The sequence below is a fragment of the Ylistrum balloti genome, unplaced genomic scaffold (assembly GCF_031769215.1).
Source record: "Ylistrum balloti isolate Yb309-2 unplaced genomic scaffold, AGI_CSIRO_Ybal_v1 Utg369862, whole genome shotgun sequence".
Lineage (NCBI taxonomy): Eukaryota > Metazoa > Mollusca > Bivalvia > Pectinida > Pectinidae > Ylistrum > Ylistrum balloti.
The window spans coordinates 888,321-911,126 of NW_026782009.1; the positions used below are offsets into that span (position 1 = coordinate 888,321).

A 22,806-nucleotide genomic window follows, 5' to 3' on the forward strand; every position below is an offset into this window, starting at 1 on the left:
TGGTATAGTATCATTTGGTTATTGGTATAGTATTGGTATAGTATCATTTGGTTATTGGTATAGTATATTTGGTTATTGGTATAGTATTGGTATAGTATCATTTGGTTATTGGTATAGTATTGGTATAGTATCATTTGGTTATTGGTATAGTATTGGTATAGTATCATTAGGTTATTGGTATAGTATTGGTATAGAATACGTATAGTATAATTAGTGTATTGGTATAGTATTGGTATAGTATCATTTGGTTATTGGTATAGTATTGGCGTAGTATTATTTGGTTATTGGTATAGTATTGGCGTAGTATTATTCGGTTATTGGTATAGTATTGGTATAGTATTGGTATAGTATCATTTGGCTATTGGTATAGTATCATTTGGTTATTGGTATAGTATTGGCGTAGTATTATTTGGTTATTGGTATAGTATCATTTGGTTATTGGTATAGTATTGGTATAGTATCATTTGGTTATTGGTATAGTATTGGTATAGTATTATTTGGTTATTGGTATAGTATTGGCGTAGTATTATTCGGTTATTGGTATAGTATCATTTGGTTATTTGGTTTGTATAGTATTGGTATAGTATATTTGGTTATTGGTATAGTTATTGGTATAGTATTGGTATAGTATTATTTGGTTATTGGTATAGTATAGTATTGGTATAGTATTATTTGGTTATTGGTATAGTATCATTTGGTTATTGGTATAGTATTGGCGTAGTATTATTTGGTTATTGGTATAGTATTGGCGTAGTATTATTTGGTTATTGGTATAGTAGTATTTACTTATTTATTTAGTTATTATTACAGTTTTATTAACCTGGTACATGTTTGATATTTTCTCACTCAATAAGCAATTAAGTCTATAGAGATAGGATATATATCGAATTTGGGAGAGCTTAGGTCAGGGCAGTTCCATATGTATCAGATGTGGGGCACAGAGAGGCCACCCATTTGGTGTTATACTTTTCCCTGGTAATTAACACAGCAGCCATATGTTATGTTAGGGTTTGTGTGATTCTCCTTCAAAGGGTGTGGCATCCTGAGATATGGTAAATATTCTTCAACTTTGATAGCCAGATGTTAATGTTAGGGCTTGTGTAAAAGCTTCTCCTTGAGAGGGTGTGGCATCCTGGAATACGGTAGATAATATTTACTGTTGATAGCAAGATGTGATGTTAGGTTTGGGTAAAGGCTTCTCTCCTTTGAATGGTGTGGCATCTGATATATGGTAAATACCCGTGATCATTGATAGCTAGATGTGATTTTAGAGCTAACAAGTGAAAGTTCATTTTGGCATCTTGAGATTCGGTAAATGCCCTTCACCATTGATAGCCAGATGGGATGTTCAGGCTGGTGTGAAAGTTTTTCCTCCTTTAAAGATGTGGCATTCTGGGATATGTGGGATAGGATATATATGTATCCTTCATCACGATAAGCACCTTTCACCTTTAATTAAGGCAGATGCATTATTAGAGATTTTTTCCTGAAAGTGTATGTTAACCTTGGACACAGCAAATGTTCTTCAACTTTAATCACTTTTTCTGATGTTAGGTCTGCTGTACAGGTTGTGGTCCTTACAGAACCTTAAAGAGACCCTCTGTTATCTCTGTTGAAAGGCGGTAATAGTAAAACCTGTTACATAAATAAATATAGGATATATGTGTTATTTGTCTTTGATGGTTAGATTAATATTTTCCCAACAATGAAATATTTCTTCTTCAGGATATGGAACCTAGCTGCTTTGTTATGCAGAGTTGAATAAGATTTGCTACATGAAGAATAAGTGTGATACAAAGTTAAGAATATTTACCAAATGTACTATATGGGTTGAAGGAGAGGAAGTGGTGGAGGTGATGTCAGTATGATGAGGTGCACCAGCTATAGTGAACAGACCTATAGGCCTCAAAACATCCTGCTATATTGTCTTCAAATTTTATAACAGCGGATCTTTGAATTATCTTGTAAGTGGGATGGACAACAGGTTTGTTACAAAACATTAAAAATGAAAGGCAACATAATATGCATACAAATTTGGCATACAGGTCAAAACCTGTGCAGTTATGGTATCCCGGTGCAGAATTCAAACTTTTATAAACTTAAATGGCTGGAGTGCCAGAAGCTGTTAAGTAATGAGAGTAAATTGGTTTGGAGGCAGTGGTATTATGTATATAATATAAGTAGTCTCATATTGAAAGGAATTCTTATTAACAGTAATGTTTATAAACAGTAATTTACTTCAATATCATTGCAATTTGGCAAAATTTCTTCTACCTAGTCTACAAAATGGCTAAGTGCCTAACCAAGTACATACAATTCACTACACATTCCCTCTCAAAGTACATGTTTGTATGGACAGAACATGCTCCTCTCAGACCTACTTGAAGCTACACTTCAAGAATTTCTCAGGAATACAAAACATTGCAGAGAAAAAACTGATACATTATCCTTTAGTGCTCAAGACAGATGTTAGAATGACTCAGTTTTAATTTCAATAGTTTTATACAGGTGTGTTTCAAATGAATAGCATACTATGGTAGAGTCATATTCATTATCTAATTAACACACAATTTATTTAATGTATATATAAAACTCTACAGGTGTTTCGTTACCCCCTTACCACAATGTGTCAGGCTGTTTACTGTAATGTGATGATTACAACGACCTGTGGTTTAGCCCCACTAAACCATGAACCATCTCAATTGATGAGAGACATAGATGTGTATAAATGACATCTTTAATGATCTGATAAAGATACACCCACACATATACCTGTCCTGTTGTCATCCTGCCAGAAATTCCATCAGCAGCATTGCACCTTCATTTTCCTCCTTTCAGCCTCCTCTGCCCGAGTTTTTACATAGAAAATTTCTAAGTATATAACATACCTATCATCAATAAATGTCGATTTTTTCATAAAAATAATGTTGGTTATAGCTCTTTAGATCCCAAAATAGAAATTATGTTTGAAGTTTTGCACAAAACCATTTGTCACATGATTGTTAGGAATTTTAGGTAACATATTTTGCCTTGAAGTCAAACTTGTAATTTCAAGATTGAGGATTCACACTCTATTGTGATGACACTAATAGTTATGTAAACTTGATTACACAGGTGTTTCTAAGGTTATTGTTTAACCAATATCTAGGAAAACATTACCAATCTTTGTGGTAAACAAAAGGTGATGTTTGATTCTGTTTGAATCTCTAATTGTTTCATGTTCAACATGATGTAGTAATAGTGCATTCTACTTTGTTCCATGTAAATGCTTAATATAAAACAATCTATATTACCTTGATATTTCTGGTCCTGTCTGTTTGCAGACCTTTGATTTCATAGTTCAGACCAATTGTTTAAATACAATTAAGTTCACTTCACTTAGTGATGCTTAAGACTAAATTTGAACAAAATCTACTCAGTTGTTCATGACCAGTTGTGCTATGTAGAAAATGTTGACGGTCGAATGACACACTCCACACCATGCCATAATTAAGCACACCAAAAATGCAAAAATAGTAAGACTGTCTTAGATATTGTTGAATGATGAAGTTCTTCTTGTGGAGTTGATATCTAAATGAACACACATTGATTGAGATGGATAAAAGTACACAAGACATCATCACCAACTGACAAAAATTAGGACTTCTTTTGGTCTTCGACTAGTCAAATATATTTTGTGGCAGCCTTAGTTTTGATGTAGTTTTTTTAAAGGATTTATATATCATTAAATATGTGGAACAACCAGAAACTCTATTAAGAAAATTATGTACAAAATACTTCGTTTCTTTCGTCTTTCTATTTTTTTTTACACTACTTTGTAACCAGATGATAAAAAAAAAGTGTTGATGGGTACTTGAGTTGAATGTATCTGACATATATATTACTATTTTCTGTTGTGAGTTATATTTTGCTATTAACACAGAACTTTTTTTTGTAGCGTTTCAGCGTTTCATTGGTTTACAAGGTGCTAGTTGACCCTCACTAATAGCTAAGTTTTTACGTATCGGACATTGTAAATCCGAAGTGTAAATGAAGAAATCCCAGGAACATGATGGAAACCAAATCTACGATGGTGGTATATGTTTAATCTTCAAAGTCTTTGATATCTAAACGCTGTTGCAATTTTTACATGTTTTCGAGTGGAATATTAAAATGAGATGTAGACTGACATGTAGATGATTTAGATCTAATGGTGAGCCACCTACAGTGAGATCTTCCATATGGCTCTCATTGGGGTTTATCAAGATTTCTCTGTTAATTAAGACTTATACCAATTTCATCATGGCCAGTTTTTCTTTAATTTGTGTTTCTGAAGCTTGTATATCTGGAGCATGGAGTCTAGTTTTTTAAATAATAAATTAAAATTTTAAATTCTCACATTATCCAGTGATGTTAAATAGTTCAGACAAATGTGGGTATCATTGCTATTACTTAAATTTGAATATTGCAATTTCCACAGTATTGAAATCTCTTGGTGTATAATAATTATGAACACTCCAACAAAGTTCTGTTCTGTTTTCTTCCTTAAAAACCTGAGAGAAAAAAGTTTTTGTGGAGCTGACAAGAGTTGAAGGTGAGGTACAGAGGTGAGATTAAAGAGAGAAGGTCAGGCAAAGGGTGATAAAACATAAATATCACTGGCAGAGATTAAGTGAGATAGGGAAATATCACTGTCATAGGTCAGGAAAAGGTAGAGAGAGAGGAATATCGCTGTCATAGGTCAGGAAAAGGTAGAGAGAGAGGAATATCACTGTCATAGGTCAGGAAAAGGTAAAGAGAGGGGGATATCGCTGTCATAGGTCAGGAAAAGGTAGAGAGAGGGGGATATCACTGTCATAGGTCAGGAAAAGGTAGAGAGGGGGGAATATCACTTTCATAGGTCAGGATAAGGTAGAGAAAGGGCAATATCACTGTCATAGGTCAAGGAAAGGTAGAGAGAGGGGGATATCACTGTCATAGGTCAGGAAAAGGTAGAGAGAGGGGGATATCACTGTCATAGGTCAGGAAAAGGTAGAGAGAGGGGGATATCACTGTCATAGGTCAGGAAAAGGTAGAGAGAGGGGGATATCACCGTCATAGGCCAGGAAAAGGTAGAGAGAGGGGGATATCACTGTCATAGGTCAGGAAAAGGCAGAGAGAGGGGGGATATCACTGTCATAGGTCAGGAAAAGGTAGAGAGAGGGGGATATCGCTGTCATAGGCCAGGAAAACGTAGAGAGAGGGGGATATCACTGTCATAGGTCAGGAAAAGGTAGAGAGGGGGGAATATCACTTTCATAGGTCAGGATAAGGTAGAGAAAGGGCAATATCACTGTCATAGGTCAGGGAATAGGTAGATATATCAGGAAATGCTGTCATAGGTCAGGAAAAAAGGTAGAATAGGGGGGAAACTGCTGTCATAGGTCAGGAAAAGGTAGAGAGAGGGGGATATCACTGTCATAGGTCAGGAAAAGGTAGAGAGAGGGGGATATCACTGCTGTCCAATATGATATATCAGGAAAACTTAAGGTCCAATACGAATATATCAGGAAACTGCTGTCCAGTATGATATTATCAGGAAAACTTAAGGTCCAATACGAATATATCAGGAAACTGCTGTCCAATACAATAATATCAGGAACACTGCTGTTCATATAATGATATAAGGAAAATTGCTGTCTTGTATGAAAATATCAGGAAAACTACTGTCTAATATAATGATATAAGGAGACATGCTGTCCAATAATGTGTAGGAATACATGCTTACACCTTATTCTCCATGCAGATTAATTCACATATATTGCAGAAATACTTGAGTGAATAGTGAATTACAAAATATGTAAACTGCTTAATGAATTTCCTGACACAGCTTGAAAGAACAATGGATGTTAGGTAAGGATGCTCTCATCAACACCAGAAAATATTACCTGGGTAGTTAAGCTTGATTAGAATGTGTGGGAGGAATAATGAGGGCTGAAATTATTTTTGATGTTTCTTCAAATTTTGTAAAACACAGCAAAAATAATTGTTTTTGCTAGCATGGAGTGTCTGATGTATGCTAATTGGCAAAAAGAAATTACTTCATAATTATTTTGAAAAACATTTTGATATTTGTGTGAAGATAAATATGAAAAGGTATGAAGCTGTTGGCTCAGTGCAGTAACCCCTAAATTCCTATTAACACCAGAACTGGGCTGAAGTTTAGCTGAAATGTGCTAAGTATTACAAGGAAGTAAATAAAAACATGGCGTTGATATTAAGGTAATTATATTCATGTTACATACTCTGAAGACATAAACGACTTAGACACTTTCTATAATCAACAAATGTGTGTCTGATAGGAAACATATTGGAAAGATGAGAAAAGAGATGTTGAAGTATATGAACAAAAGAGCTGTTTTTCTGATTTTTTTTCTATCCTTTCGTTTACCTCAATATGTACCATATTAATCTCCTCAGGATAAATCCCTGTATCGACTAGAAGAGCAGGAGGTCAACACTGTTTAGGTGAAGAACCCTCTCATGTGAAATATAAACAATCCAAGTTGAATCGTGATTTCGCTTCCCAATGGCTGGGAGGAGTATGTAAACTTGTAGATAAATGGAGACGACTTAAAACAATGGATGAACATGTGGTGTTTCTGAACAACTACAAAGAAGTATTGTTCAACAGAAATTAAATGTAATGATGTCTTCCTAGAGTAAGTCTATGTAGAAATTTCTGATTCCAATTCTTCACAACTTACACATTTATGAAAATATTAACTCATTAGTTACATCACTCTAGTGTCTTAATTAGTAAGGGATTTTAATCAGGCTTTACACAAAGGTCAACTACAACAATACCTCAGTGGAGTTTGCAATTCAGTGTGCGAAGGTCAAGGTCATTGTTACTATATATAGAAATTCAACAAGCCATTCAGTAACATCTCTCCTACAATGTAATATCTTAACAGATTTTTGTCGAACAATATTATGACAATACCTCAAAAGAATTTGTGTGTCAAAGTCATCATTAATACTGTTGAATACTAATTCTAACTAATGTGCATGGCAGTGGAATTATTTAATTGTGGTCTTACAGACATTTTCATGATTAGACATTAAGGGAAGATATATTGTTTCAATCACAAAAATAAATTACAAATAAACTAGAGCTTTAAAATCTATAATGAGTATATTGTAATCAGTTGTAAAAAACATAGAACAAATGCATTTCTGCCATTAGTGTCCTGACAGGAATAAAATTTTGGTCTCTGGCAAAATAATCCACGACTATAAAGTGGCAATAGAGGCATGGTCGTCAGTCAGCTGAATGGCAGAGACCATATCTTACACTTTTTACATACCACAGTTTTTGACCTCTGTTATAACCTAACAGATGCAGATGATATAGACCTCCCATTAACACCTTCTTCATAGTAAAATTTTGGATTTATTTTTGCAAACTGGATGATGGCTGTCTTATCAATTACTTGAAATATTTCCTTGCAGTATTCTTTGTCTGATCACTGAAATTTGTTTTGTGCTTGCCAACATTTGTCGATCACATCTTTATCATACCTGCCTACATTGTCTGGGACATCCCTACACTTATTCAGGGATATTAACACAATAGAAGTTTGTTCCTGCTCACCAACATTGTCTATGACATCCCTACTCCCATACTGTGATTGTACCACAATAGAAGGATGTTCCTGCTCACCAACATTGTCTATGACATCCCTACTCCCATACTGTGATTGTACCACAATAGAAGGATGTTCATGCTCACCAACATTGTCTATGACATCCCTACTCCCATACTGTGATTGTACCACAATAGAAGGATGTTCCTGCTCACCAACATTGTCTATGACATCCCTACTCCCATACTGTGATTGTACCACAATAGAAGGATGTTCCTGCTCACCAACATTGTCTATGACATCCCTACTCCCATACTGTGATTGTACCACAATAGAAGGATGTTCATGCTCACCAACATTGTCTATGACATCCCTACTCCCATACTGTGATACCACCATGCTCACCAACATTGTCTATGACATCCCTACTCCCATACTGTGATTGTACCACAATAGAAGGATGTTCATGCTCACCAACATTGTCTATGACATCCCTACTCCCATACTGTGATTGTACCACAATAGAAGGATGTTACCACCTGCTCACCAACATTGTCTATGACATCCCTACTCCCATACTGTGATTGTACCACAATAGAAGGATGTTCCTGCTCACCAACATTGTCTATGACATCCCTACTCCCATACTGTGATTGTACCACAATAGAAGGATGTTCCTGCTCACCAACATTGTCTATGACATCCCTACTCCCATACTGTGATTGTACCACAATAGAAGGATGTTCCTGCTCACCAACATTGTCTATGACATCCCTACTCCCATACTGTGATTGTACCACAATAGAAAGGATGTACTGTGATTGTACCACAATAGAAGGATGTTCCTGCTCACCAACATTGTCTATGACATCCCTACTCCCATACTGTGATTGTACCACAATAGAAGGATGTTCCTGCTCACCAACATTGTCTATGACATCCCTACTCCCATACTGTGATTGTACCACAATAGAAGGATATGCATGCCCAGTCCTTCCACTTGGACAAGCATAGAAAGTCACACAGCACAATCATCCTCCAGAAGCGATCATGACGAGAATATGAACTTAACTTGTCTTTTGGTTGTCGCTGTATGTTGTATCCTGATTTTACTATTCTCTTAATGAAAAGAGTTCCTCATGTGTGTGATTTCCTCAAAGACCCGTGAGGAATGCACTTTTCACAAGGAAGAACCTTGTTGAAATGGTGACGCTTCAGGTTGTTCTGTATTCAGGGCTTGTACCTTGTTAAATGGACTGAAAGAGAGATTGTATGCTTCTGGAAGCTGTTGACAAATTCTACTCATATATATTCACCACGCAACAACAAAATTGCATTTTATTGCTCAGAAAACTTCAGGTTCTTCTGGTAATCATGAAGTTCCAAACTGTTGAACATTTTTTATCCTATTTTTATATGGTATGACAAATAATAGTTAAAATTCCCTGTGAAATTTATGTGTAGGTTGATAAACATGCTACAAATAACTGAAATTCTCAATGTAAAAGCTGTTGTTTGTAGTAAGATAAGTTATCTTTATAGATGTGTGAGGAATAATACTATACCTGTTCAATGATGATGTAACTTGAAATTTAAAACAAATATTTATAAACATCGATAACATCAGATGATCAGTGTTGATATCTATAAAAAATTTTCACCTTTTGTTTATCAAATAAATGTATAGATGTGTGTAGAGCCTTGACTGGTGTCAACTGTTGCTCTATTAATAGACTGTATATCTGTAATTAAAACATGTAACTGTTACAAATTTTGTAACATTTTGTTTATCAAATAAATGCATAGATGTGTGTAGAGCCTTGACTGGTGTCAACTGTTGCTCTATTAATAGACTGTATATCTGTAATTAAAACATGTAACTGTTACAATGTCAATTCCAAATTCTTATATCTGTCAGCTTTCTGATTTTGAAGCCAGGGCATATGGGGCACAAATTACTAGTATCCTCAATATATAATATCCAAGTGATGAAATAGTGGTGCAACATATTAGTAACTTGAGTTATTTGTAATTCGGTAAATCAACTTCACTGTGGATGGAAGGTTTAGGAAACTCTTTAGAAAAGCGGTATCAGTATAGCAGTAAGGAGTCAAAATCAGGAAGTCTACAGAAATGATGACGATTTACAGTTATAAAATCTCCAGCCAAGGAAAATGTTTTATGTTACTAGTGCACTCCTGTACAATATATTATGATTGAGAAAACACAGGCATAAGTACATAGTGAACTGACAACGGAACTCCTTTGTTATACAATCGTGCAAAATAACTCTAGTTAAATATTTCACACTATTAAATCTCAACAGGTGATCTGAAGTATTAGATTATGAATTATTTATAAAACATTTGGATGTTGTTATGTGATTGTATCCAGTTTCACTTAAAACTTGTAATCGAGGTACGTTCCATCTCATCCATACAGAGTGTAACACAGTACCTAAATCCACTTCTTCTTGTTATTCTAAATTCATTTCCTATTTGTGTTCCATCCTATCTTTCTTTCATCATCTATTTGATGTTTACAATGCAAAATATTACATGAATATTATTTAAGAATGATGACAGTGTGATGATGGTTCTCCTGATGTCATGCGGCAGAATATGATACCATGTGATGAAATTTGATATCAAACTCATAAATGTAAGGATGAATAATGTATGGATGTTACCATAGTCAGACCATCTTTCTCTGTTTCTAGTTATAGTTTCATATCTGTACCAGGTGACCCCAATTGATGACAGTTGTGGATGAGATAAGTGGTAAATTGTTGAAGACTTAGGTATGCATGAAGGAACGTCAGTTATTGTTCTTGTCAAATTTTGAGTTTTTCATTACAAACCTAAAATCATAAATTTCAGGAGTTAAAACTGAAGTTTCTCATCAGGAAAAATGACACTGACTTATCTTGTTGGAGGGTTAAGTTTGCTGTGTCATTCCTGTCCTAATATGTTGTGGATTTTGTATGTGAAAGTGTCAAGCATATCAAAGAATAGTAGTCTTTCTAATTCTGTCTGATGTTACAACTGTCCAGGTGTCTAATCTTGGAGGCTGTCTGTAAGAATGTGTTGTATAACATTCTGTCCTGGTGTCTGTTGTTGGAGGTTATCTGTGTAAGAATGTGTTGTGTCACATTCTGTCCTGGTATCTAATCTTGGAGGCTGTGTGTAAGAATGTGTTGTGTCACATTCTGTCCTGGTATCTAATCTTGGAGAGTATGTGACAGAATGTGTTGTGTCACATTCTGTACTGGTATCTAATCTTGGAGGCTGTGTGTAAGAATGTGTTGTATAACATTCTGTCCTGGTGTCTGTTGTTGGAGGTTATCTGTGTAAGAATGTGTTGTGTCACATTCTGTCCTGGTATATAATCTTGGAGGCTGTGTGTAAGAATGTGTTGTGTCATATTCTGTCCTGGTATCTAATCTTGGAGGCTGTGTGTAAGAATGTGTTGTGTCACATTCTGTCCTGGTATCTAATCTTGGAGGCTGTGTGTAAGAATGTGTTGTATAACATTCTGTCCTGGTGTCTGTTGTTGGAGGTTATCTGTGTAAGAATGTGTTGTGTCACATTCTGTCCTGGTATCTAATCTTGGAGGCTGTGTGTAAGAATGTGTTGTGTCACATTCTGTACTGGTATATGTTGTGGGAGGTTCTCTGTGTGTAAGAATGTGTTGTATAACATTCTGTCCTGGTGTCTGTTGTTGGAGGTTATCTGTGTAAGAATGTGTTGTGTCACATTCTGTCCTGGTATCTAATCTTGGAGGCTGTGTGTAAGAATGTGTTGTGTCACATTCTGTCCTGGTATCTAATCTTGGAGGCTGTGTGTAAGAATGTGTTGTGTCACATTCTGTCCTGGTATCTAATCTTGGAGGCTGTGTGTAAGAATGTGTTGTGTCACATTCTGTCCTGGTATCTAATCTTGGAGGCTGTGTGTAAGAATGTGTTGTGTCACATTCTGTCCTGGTATCTAATCTTGGAGGCTGTGTGTAAGAATGTGTTGTGTCACATTCTGTCCTGGTATCTAATCTTGGAGGCTGTGTGTAAGAATGTGTTGTGTCACATTCTGTACTGGTATCTAATCTTGGAGGCTGTGTGTAAGAATGTGTTGTGTCACATTCTGTCCTGGTATCTAATCTTTGAGGCTGTGTGTAAGAATGTGTTGTGTCACATTCTGTACTGGTATATGTTGTGGGAGGTTCTCTGTGTGTAAGAATGTGTTGTGTCACATTCTGTCCTGGTATCTAATCTTGGAGGCTGTGTGTAAGAATGTGTTGTGTCACATTCTGTCCTGGTATCTAATCTTGGAGACTATGTGACAGAATGTGTTGTGTCACATTCTGTACTGGTATATGTTGTGGGAGGTTCTCTGTGTGTAAGAATGTGTTGTATAACATTCTGTCCTGGTGTCTGTTGTTGGAGGTTATCTGTGTAAGAATGTGTTGTGTCACATTCTGTCCTGGTATCTAATCTCGGAGGCTGTGTGTAAGAATGTGTTGTGTCATATTCTGTCCTGGTATCTAATCTTGGAGGCTGTGTGTAAGAATGTGTTGTGTCACATTCTGTCCTGGTATCTAATCTTGGAGACTATGTGACAGAATGTGTTGTGTCACATTCTGTCCTGGTATCTAATCTTGGAGGCTGTGTGTAAGAATGTGTTGTGTCACATTCTGTCCTGGTATCTAATCTTAGAGGCTGTGTGTAAGGATGTGTTGTGTCACATTCTGTCCTGGTATATGTTGTGGAAGGTTCTTTGTGTGTAAGAATGTGTTGTGTTACATCTGTCCTGGTATCTAATCTTAGAGGCTGTGTGTAAGGATGTGTTGTGTCACATTCTGTCCTGGTATCTAATCTTGGAGGCTGTGTGTAAGAATGTGTTGTGTCACATTCTGTCCTGGTATCTAATCTTGGAGGCTGTGTGTAAGAATGTGTTGTGTCACATTCTGTCCTGGTATCTAATCTTAGAGGCTGTGTGTAAGGATGTGTTGTGTCACATTCTGTCCTGGTATATGTTGTGGAAGGTTCTTTGTGTGTAAGAATGTGTTGTGTTACATCTGTCCTGGTATATGTTGTTAGAGGTTCTCTGTGTAAGAATGTGTTGTGTCTCATATTCTGTCCTGGTATGTGTTACGGGAGGTTCTCTGTGTGTAAGAATGTGTTGTCACATTCTGTCCTGGTATATGTTGTTGGGGATTCTATGTGTATAAGAATGCGTTATGTCACACCATTTCTGGTATCTGTTGTTGGAGGTTGTGTTTACGGGGAGTACTAAGTGTAAAGGAAAAGGGAAGATAAATTGAGGTATAATAATAACTGACTCTGGATTTTTATGTGACACCTATACAAACTTGTCCTTATGTGTCAATTAAAAGGTGAAATAGGAGCCTTTACTTTCTAATCCGTCCAGCTGATTCCTGACTTTAGTTTTAAGTGTACAAGTTGGTCAGATGGAAAAGCAAAAACAGATACAGTCTTAATCCTAAAATAAGTAATCAGTTAAGAAACAGTATTTGATCATGTTTGAAAATTAATCTGTCTATTAAAAAAAGTGTTCCCAACATATATCAATGTCAAGGTCATGAAGGTCATGGTCAGGAATTCCTCAAGCCACCAAATCACCAATATAAATGGTTTACATGGATGGCTGAGACAATGCAGATTGTAACTTATAAATATGCAAATTAGCATGTAAACTTGAATTTTTATGGAGTAATTGAGACATCTTATGTTACAATCGACCAGACATAGAATTATAAGAAACGTTATGTTAGATCGTAAAAGTAGTTTCAATGCCTTTTTGGCTCCACCATTGAAAAATTTAATTTAGATTACATTAGACCCTTTGGCTAGTTGAAACACAACTAAGACAACGTTATCAAAAAAATTCAGGGCAGACATTGATTACCTAATCATATTCCACAAACGGTAAATGTCAGGAAATAGTGATGGCCATATTTTGTAAAACTTTGATAACCAAAGTTCCGTCCAATTTTAATCTGAATTTTATCAGTGATATTACATCACTGAAGAATTCAGAAAAAAAACAATGTTTATAAGTATGTTTTCATGTCTCTCCTGTTGTTGTACTAACAAACTTGTTTACTTTATTCTAACGAAATTGAAGTATTTTACTGCAGACATTGTTTGGATGACGAGAGTCCTTATGATATGGGTAAAGTGGTAAGTCATCTCCCTAAGGGAATCTCCAGTAATATGTTACCTGGTACACCAACAACATAATTATCATATTAATGGATGCAAAAGATCACAATCATAATAATTTTATATTCTACCAGTAACCTAGATAGTAGTGAAAACAAGGTCCGTGTTGTAGATAAGGTCTCACTCACACAGTCTTTGTCTTTCTATGTCGTCATGGTGACTGATGCTATGGTGATAAATTCCAGTTTTAGACAGATTTCTAGATTCAGAAAATGCTTTCCCACAACATTTGGTATTATCTAATAAGTATTTCCTTTTTCTTGTATTTTTCTTCAAAGGTGTTTTCTTTTGCAAATTGATTTACATGTATTACTTGTAGTAAAAACATGAAATACTCCAATATAAAAATCCCAAAACGATTTCCTGAATTTTTGACATTTTAAATTTTATTGCTGAAAGCATAAAACACTCATAATTTGGAATGGAGGTACTTGACTTGGTGTAACATTAAACAGGGTTGGTAAGTGGTAACGTATGCTCAGGTTAATAGCATGACTTTGTACACAAGTGGCAAATTTGAACCCCATCTCCCAAAATTTCTCTGGCATAGGGATGGACAGGGAACCCAGTCACTACCTTCCTCCCAGGGGAGCTCCTTATCAGGTGTACCCTATTGTGAGGTAATCAGTGTTATATTGGTGGAGTCAGCTCCCTCCCAGGGGTTAGCTACAACAAGAACACAACTATGGCTAAAGAGTAATGCTACTAATCACTTTATCTACCTCCTACTATGAAGAGTTCCACCGATTAGAATCAGCAGCAGGTGATGATACTAGCATGTTGAGGTTTGAGATTCAGTGTTACTGCCTTGTCAACTAGCCTGGTATAGTAATACAGTGTTACTGCCTTGTCAACTAGCCTGGTATAGTAATACAGTGTTACTGTCTTGTCAACTAGCCTGGTATAGTAATACAGTGTTACTGTCTTGTCAACTAGCCTGGTATAGTAATACAGTGTTACTGTCTTGTCACCTAGCCTGGTATAGTAATACAGTGTTACTGCCTTGTCACCTAGCCTGGTATAGTAATACAGTGTTACTGCCTTGTCAACTAGCCTGGTATAGTAATACAGTGTTACTGCCTTGTCAACTAGCCTGGTATAGTAATACAGTGTTACTGTCTTGTCACCTAGCCTGGTATAGTAATACAGTGTTACTGCCTTGTCAACTAGCCTGGTATAGTAATACAGTGTTACTGCCTTGTCACCTAACCTGGTATAGTAATACAGTGTTACTGCCTTGTCAACTAGCCTGGTATAGTAATACAGTGTTACTGCCTTGTCATCTAACCTGGTATAGTAATACAGTGTTACTGCCTTGTCAACTAGCCTGGTATAGTAATACAGTGTTACTGCCTTGTCAACTAGCCTGGTATAGTAATACAGAGTTACTGCCTTGTCAACTAGCCTGGTATAGTAATACAGTGTTACTGCCTTGTCAACTAGCCTGGTATAGTAATACAGTGTTACTGCCTTGTCAACTAGCCTGGTATAGTAATACAGTGTTACTGTCTTGTCAACTAGCCTGGTATAGTAATACAGTGTTACTGCCTTGTCACCTAGCCTGGTATAGTAATACAGTGTTACTGCCTTGTCACCTAGCCTGGTATAGTAATACAGTGTTACTGCCTTGTCAACTAGCCTGGTATAGTAATACAGTGTTACTGCCTTGTCACCTAACCTGGTATATTAATACAGTGTTACTGCCTTGTCAACTAGCCTGGTATAGTAATACAGTGTTACTGCCTTGTCAACTAGCCTGGTATAGTAATACAGTGTTACTGCCTTGTCACCTAGCCTGGTATAGTAATACAGTGTTACTGCCTTGTCAACTAGCCTGGTATAGTAATACAGTGTTACTGCCTTGTCAACTAGCCTGGTATAGTAATACAGTGTTACTGCCTTGTCACCTAGCCTGGTATAGTAATACAGTGTTACTGCCTTGTCAACTAGCCTGGTATAGTAATACAGTGTTACTGCCTTGTCACCTAACCTGGTATATAAATACAGTGTTACTGCCTTGTCAACTAGCCTGGTATAGTAATACAGTGTTACTGCCTTGTCACCTAGCCTGGTATAGTAATACAGTGTTACTGCCTTGTCACCTAGCCTGGTATAGTAATACAGTGTTACTGCCTTGTCACCTAGCCTGGTATAGTAATACAGTGTTGGTGCTTTGTCACCTAGCCTGGTGAAGTAGTCTGGTATAATTCATTGTAAGTGAAATCATGAAAATAACAAATTCAAACTGAAGACTTGTCTTCATGTGTGTTATTTCTATGTGTAAATAGTAATTTGAGAAATTTTATTCAAGTGATTTCTTTGTGAATCATGTCGTGTCCACATCTACTGATGTCAGATGGTAAATATGTTGCATGCAAAATCAAATAACAACTCTTTCTGTGGTCATGGAGACTCATTATTGTGGTGTGTCAGTGAAATTTGGCCTGTCCGGTAACACTAACTTCCTGCGCTGGACAGCAAGGTGGAAGATTTCTGTCTGCTCTGTATATTTAATGACCCTTGCAGTAGTGTTGTACTGGCAAGTATGTTAAATACTTAGTAGTGCACCATGCCTCTTGATTATGTTTGAGAGAAGGGAGTGTAAGTTTGATTATTCTGATCAAATGTCCCTGAACTTTAAATGTCTGCAGGCTACAGAAACAGTATATTGAACAGAGGTTTGATAGATGTTTCAGCAGGTCATCATCACAATAAGTTCATGATGCTTGACAAAGTAAAATGTGAATACAAGTAAAAAAAAGTTGGACAATGGAAGCAAAAAAAAATATTGAAAAAAGATTCCAAGAATTCTTATATTTTCTCCTACCTACCCAGGTATATGACAAAGAAATCCTCACTTTATGGGGCAGTACTCTCAACTGATACCTGAGTCTCTCTACAAATGTGAAAGTATTTTACAACTGTTTCCCAGGGAAATTGTTAGAAAAATCGTAACAAGCCTGTCAACAGTCACAACTCTTCTGATATTTCAACCTCAGGTAAAAATCAAAGATGTGTCCATAGATGCTCAATACAGGTACATGGAGGTTTGTGTTTCTCATAAAGCTGAGAGACAGACTGGTCTGTGCTATTAATCTTGGTTGTGTCCATGGGTAATATACTTTACCCTAATTGCTGTGGACAGCATGCAAGAGGCCTCCCACATGTTGTTCAGTGGGGTAGCTGTCAGCTATCGAAAGAAGACCCTGCCTCAAAAATGACCCTGGCAGGTGATATTCTAAATTGTATTAACAAGAACTTTATTAAGACCAAGTGTTAACATCTTTTCATGGTATTGTCAGGTGTTGTTGTCTTTATTAGTTAAATAATTAAAACAATGGTTTCCAGATTCTGTGAGAAGTTTTTCATCCTTATCCATACACGAAGGATCCATTAAATGTTTATTGTGTTGTTCCATTAAAGTCTTTGTAATGTTATACAACAGAGAACTATAACACCCTCATGGTGACAAAAATGCAGATGGAATGGTTATAAAGTAATTCTGTTTTAATTTTTTTGAGAACTTTAACATAAAGGTCAGAAATACGTTGATCATTGGGGTATAATTGAAGAAGGCACCAAGTAAACAGAGCAAATATTAACATTATAAACAGAAAACAAGTGTTGGATGCTACCATCCATAGACTCCTTAATAACTACTGACACACTTGACAGGCCACCTAGTCTTGACTTGTGGACTACTGTGACCTTATATCAAGTGACCTTGGGTACAGCTGCCATGGTTTGGTGGTAATAGATACAGGGCTAGTTACTTACCTCTAACTACCTCACTTATAGCCATGCAACATGACCTCATGGTCTCCAATCATTGGTCTGTCCACCCCGACATTTTACTTAAATACCTTGGTGACAAATCAGAGGCAATTTGTTGTGTTATTGTGACATTTATCCCCAAGTGTGGTTTACGTTTCTTAAAAGTCAAAGTTTCAGTGTCAACTATTTCAATATTCATATCCCAAATATTTGAGTGCCAATTGAATTCATCTGAATTAGTGATGTATGTCATGGATGCCTGTGTTGTTGAATTTTAAATACATCTTTGTCGATTATGTATTTATAGTATTAGTCAACTCTGTCAAATGTTTGTTGCTACGTTTATCAACTTCCTGTCAGAAAAAGTGTCAACAGAAATATAATGGGGAGTCAACATAGACCATTACAATGTCATGGCCCATAATGTGAAATCATTTTCCAGCCACCTGCACAGTAGCACCAATATTTGTCAAAATGCTTAAGATACACAATTAACCCTGCCCTATGATAAGTCATATCTAAATGAAAAGCTCTTAACTACCCTAATAAAACTATAAAACAGCGTTTAAAACTGAACAATTTGTGTTGAATGTTTTGCTGCTTAATGGTTAGGCACATCGCAGCAGGATTTAGATCCAGAATTCACCATAATATTCATCTGTTAATCAATAGTGCAATATTTATTATGATATACTTTGGTATCACAATGTGGTATAAAATCATGATTCCACATTTAAAGTAGGATGTGCCCAATGGCAATGGGTATTTTTTTATGAATATTTAATTCATTTAATCTTTTTTAACTCTGTAAAAAATCCACTTCTGTTGCAATACATAAGTATTGACTCCTTTTGAAATGGTTCAGGGAAGCTGTCAAAAGTATATAGATGGTTAAAGATACTGCGGTATTTAACCTTCGAATAGAGATAAAAGTACACCATTTTCTTCACTTGATTTGTAAAACCCAAATTTTAATTAGTATGAAACTTTTACAGAGTATCTTTATGTGACAACTTAAGGCATTGCTGCCTGTCTTATGAACGGAATCCTGGTAAATTCCAATGGAGTGGTTTCCCTGCTGGTGAACTTGAGTCTCAAAGCAGTAAAAAAAAGATAATATTTTTAAACCTCAGGAACAGGAAAGCTGAGAACCTTTAAAGCTGTCTTACAAGGGTATTTGATTTTTGTAGATATTGGAACTTCAAAATATTTCAGGTTTTTATCAGAAATGATGGAGGAGGCATATTTAATGATATTTGATGAGAAATAAAAACGCAAAGTAAAAAAAATTACCTAATTCATAGGCAGCATGGAGCTACTGTTATGTGTAAAAAACATGTTTTATCAAGACAAGAGTGTTTCTTGAATCTTTATAAATATATTAAGCATGTACACTATTGTCTGTTCAGTGTCACCGGCTGGAGTATTTATATGCAGGTTTATATATATCTGAAGGGTTTTTATTCAACTCTGAGAGAACAAGTTTATCAGATTCCATAAGGCAAAAAACAAATATCTGTCTAGTTTCATTTTTGAATAGTTTATCTTCTTTAAACATTTTGAATGTGTGGTGTTTTCTTCATCCAGTTCCCCAAAAAGTTGGAAGAATTAATCTGTGATGTTGATGTGTAGTCTAGGATTTGTGTTCCTTTGGGGGCTGTGCGACCGCTCCCATTCATCCATCCACTGTCTGCTAGGGAACCAAAATCTGCAGGCAGATATGTAATTTATAGTTGTGTGTTGCTATCAGAAATATAAGGTCTATACCTAGATCTGTTTTATTAGGGTGACATCATGATAACAATATACTGGTTTTATTGACTTTATTTGGTGAGCAGAGATCTACATGTCATTAATATGGCTGGGCCACATCACCATTTATTTATTGAGGGTGTGTATTTGGTTGTTTTGAAACCAGTATTTTTAATAAGCATATTTCCCAGTCATTGTTAACAAAAACATTAAGTGTATTGGCAATAATGATTGTTTTTAAAGCTACACTTTCTCTATTGGTCTGACACTACTTCACTCCCACTTAAAATGTCAACAAGATCAACAGGATTGCTATGTTGGTATCAGCACTGACAAGTTACAGGCAGTTAAACCACAAACACTTGATTCCTGCATCCATCCAAACAAATGAGCTTAATATATATTCCTGACCCCTGTCTCCGTAGCTTTACTCACAACCTGTATAATGTTTCTTCTCAACAGATCAGGAGTCCTTCCTACAAAAACAAGGGAGAGGCCACTGACAGGAACACTTCAGTACATCTTCAAATATAATTTGATAATTTAAAATTTAATACTTCATACAGGTTTATAAAGCCATTTTCATATCAAGATAATTGAAGCCTCTGTGGAGTGTCCATGCAATTTCAATCTTGGTTATTGATAATTGGATACTGCACACATATCTATAATCTTCTTTTGAAAGTTTTATTGGTCAAAATTAGATTTTGACGTCATAGGTATTATTCACTCTCCAAAATCAAGAACAAATCTTTAGTGTAGGCATGATATTAAATTAGTGTTGTAAAGTATGTATCAACCTAGTGATACTGTTGTTATTGGAGCATTGATATTCCCTTCCTTACTGTTTAATCAAAATGAATGACTTCCTGGAGTCCTGTCTTACAGTCAGTATAAATAATAGATTGAATATGTATAGAATTAATATGTGTCATCAGTATCAACAATGAATGTGTTAAGATATATTTGTGAAAATTTTCTGAGTATCTTAAAGATTAAGCAGCACAGAACACAAATTGTCTAAAAGTGACATATTAGGCCTTAAATAGATACACTTAATCTAGAAAATATGTGTCGGATTGTCTGAAATGAGGTGATGTTCTCATATTCTTTTGGCATTTAGGACTGTGTATGTAAGAAAGGGATGGCACATGACAGATTGGGGAGGAATGCTTATATACAGGACAGGGGTTAAATATTTCTAGAAGATCAAGAGACCTCTGATGGAATGAAGAGTAGAGGTAGTATTGGCAGGAGTTAAAGACCCCCACAAGATGGAGGACACTCCTGATGAATTCAGGACTAGGCAGGGTGATTAACGAGTGTGAAATAGAGTAACCATTTGTGACTTAGTAAAGGTGGCACAGGAACTCAAATGAGGATCTGAATGTGTCAGTAAGGAATGAGGGATAGCTTGAAAGATGGAGAATACAAGGTAGGGTATAAACAAGGGAGGGGGAGAACGGTGATGTTATATAGGTGGAAAGTTTATTGTGTAGTAAGGAGGCTTGGTAATGGAAGTGCTATGGTAAATGGATGTGACAATCAGAAAGGTTACACCAGGAACATCATAAATAAGTGTTGATAGTTGTGAGTGATCACACATTTTTGGTGTCTGTGTGTATATAGATTGTAGCTAGGGTCTGTAATCAGCTCCAAAACCACCTACACTCCCCCTTTCTTTCGTCTCCTCTCCTCCAACTCTCAGTCTGTCCAATTTCCCCACTTTCCTGCACAATATCTCCTCTCCCTTACTTTCCAACAGTCTCTCCTCCTACTCTTCAACAGTCTCTCCCCTTTCCACACTTATTGACAGACAGTTTCTAAAATTTCTCCATTCTTCTACGCAGTCCCCTCCCTCCCCCTCCCCCAACAGTCTCTCTTCCACCTTCCACAATCTCTCCCCACTCACCACTCAGTGGCAGTCTCTCTCCTATTCCTTCACTTTCCAATACCCACTCACCTCCCCCACTTCCTCAGTCTCTATTTACTTGCCCCACTCTCCTATATTCTCTCCTCTCTTCCGCTCTCCTAAACTCTCTTCCATCCCCTGCCCACTTACAGTCTCTATCCCCCATCTTCTGCTCTGCCACACAGTCTCTCCCCTTCCTCTCTTTCCAAAAGTCTCTTCCATCCCCTACCCTATTACAATCTGTTTCTTTCTCATTTTATTACTTAAACAGTCTCTATCTTCCACCTTCTACTCTCCTACGTTTTCTCCCCTCCCTGTCTTCCTATAGTTTCCTCTTCTAACAGTCTCTTCCATCCCCCCACCCTATTACAATCTATCTCTTTCTCATCTTATTACTGCAACAGTCTCTCTCTTCCCCTACTCTCCTACTGTATACAGTCTCTCTTCCTCCTATTACTACTCTCAATATTATTTCCTCTTTTCCTATCCTTCTACATCTCCCACTCTCCAACAGTTTCTCCAATCCTCTACTGTATTGGAGTCTTTCATCCCCAACCCCACTTCCAGTAGTAAGTCTGCCTCTGATAATCTGTTCTTCATTCATAATAAATCTCTCATTACTGAAAACTTATGCCACCTGACAGTTTGTAATAAATGCTTCAACCTTGCTAACAATCTACTGTGTTATACATTAAAATCTCTGCTAAATACCATCAACATACGCTCTAATTGAAAATAAACCAGGATGTTATCTCTGTAATATAAATTATTTGTAAGACTGTTTTCTTCATGAATTGTCACATAAGAACAAAGTATGTGATTTTCAAATCAACCAATGTGGGTTTTTTGACTCAATGTTTTCCAAATGAAATAGACTATAAGAATGATATGATTTCTTAGAACACATAAGGTACTTTGCAGTTATTTATTAAAAGGTTAAATTTTTTTTAGCTTAACTGATCTGATTTAAATAAAATCTTAGAACCAAGATATTTAGCAGGTAGGTTCTTGGAATGAAGCCTGACATACTTTGGGAAAAGAAATTACCTTGATTAAAGGTCACAGAATTCATATATGTTAACACACTAAAACAACTTCTTCAGAATAAATGAAAACAGATAAGAAATATAGTTGACTGGTAGGTTTCTGGGATGATGCCCAACAAAGGATGCAAAATCAAAATAACTTTTATCTATATTCAAGGTCATAGTGGTTCATGTCATTAAAATCTTGAAATACTTCTTCCCATTAATCAAAAGTCTTAGAAGTATGATGTTTAGCTGATAGGTTACTGAGATGAAGCCTGACAAAGGTTGTGAAATTAAATTACCTTCACCCTTATTCAAGGTCACATATGATCAAATTTGTGAAAATCTTCAAATGGCTTCTTATTAACAAATGGTCAAGAATCCTGATATTTAGGTGGTACAGTGATCCTTGTTCAAGATCAAGGAGTCAAATCTGCTGAAACTTTCAAATGACTGCTGAGGATAAATCTAAAGGCCTACAGTCCATACGTCAGG

General features: G+C 36.2%; 1 protein-coding gene and 1 long non-coding RNA gene across 3 annotated transcripts in view; both read right to left on the reverse strand.

Annotated features, from left to right (window-relative positions):
- LOC132545920 (cell surface glycoprotein 1-like) overlaps positions 1–8,006 on the reverse strand; it is a 38,968-nt gene extending 30,962 nt beyond the window's left edge. Inside the window, exon 1 of the mRNA XM_060209599.1 lies at positions 7,551–8,006. Within this exon, the coding sequence (XP_060065582.1) occupies positions 7,551–8,006 (456 nt within the window). The remainder of the gene's footprint in view (positions 1–7,550) is intronic.
- An 11,375-nt stretch (positions 8,007–19,381) lies between these two features.
- The window catches only part of LOC132545891 (uncharacterized), a 36,784-nt gene continuing 33,359 nt past the window's right edge, over positions 19,382–22,806 (reverse strand). For both annotated transcript variants that reach the window (XR_009554052.1, XR_009554053.1), the window contains one exon: positions 19,382–19,847. This is a non-coding gene — a long non-coding RNA (uncharacterized LOC132545891). The remainder of the gene's footprint in view (positions 19,848–22,806) is intronic.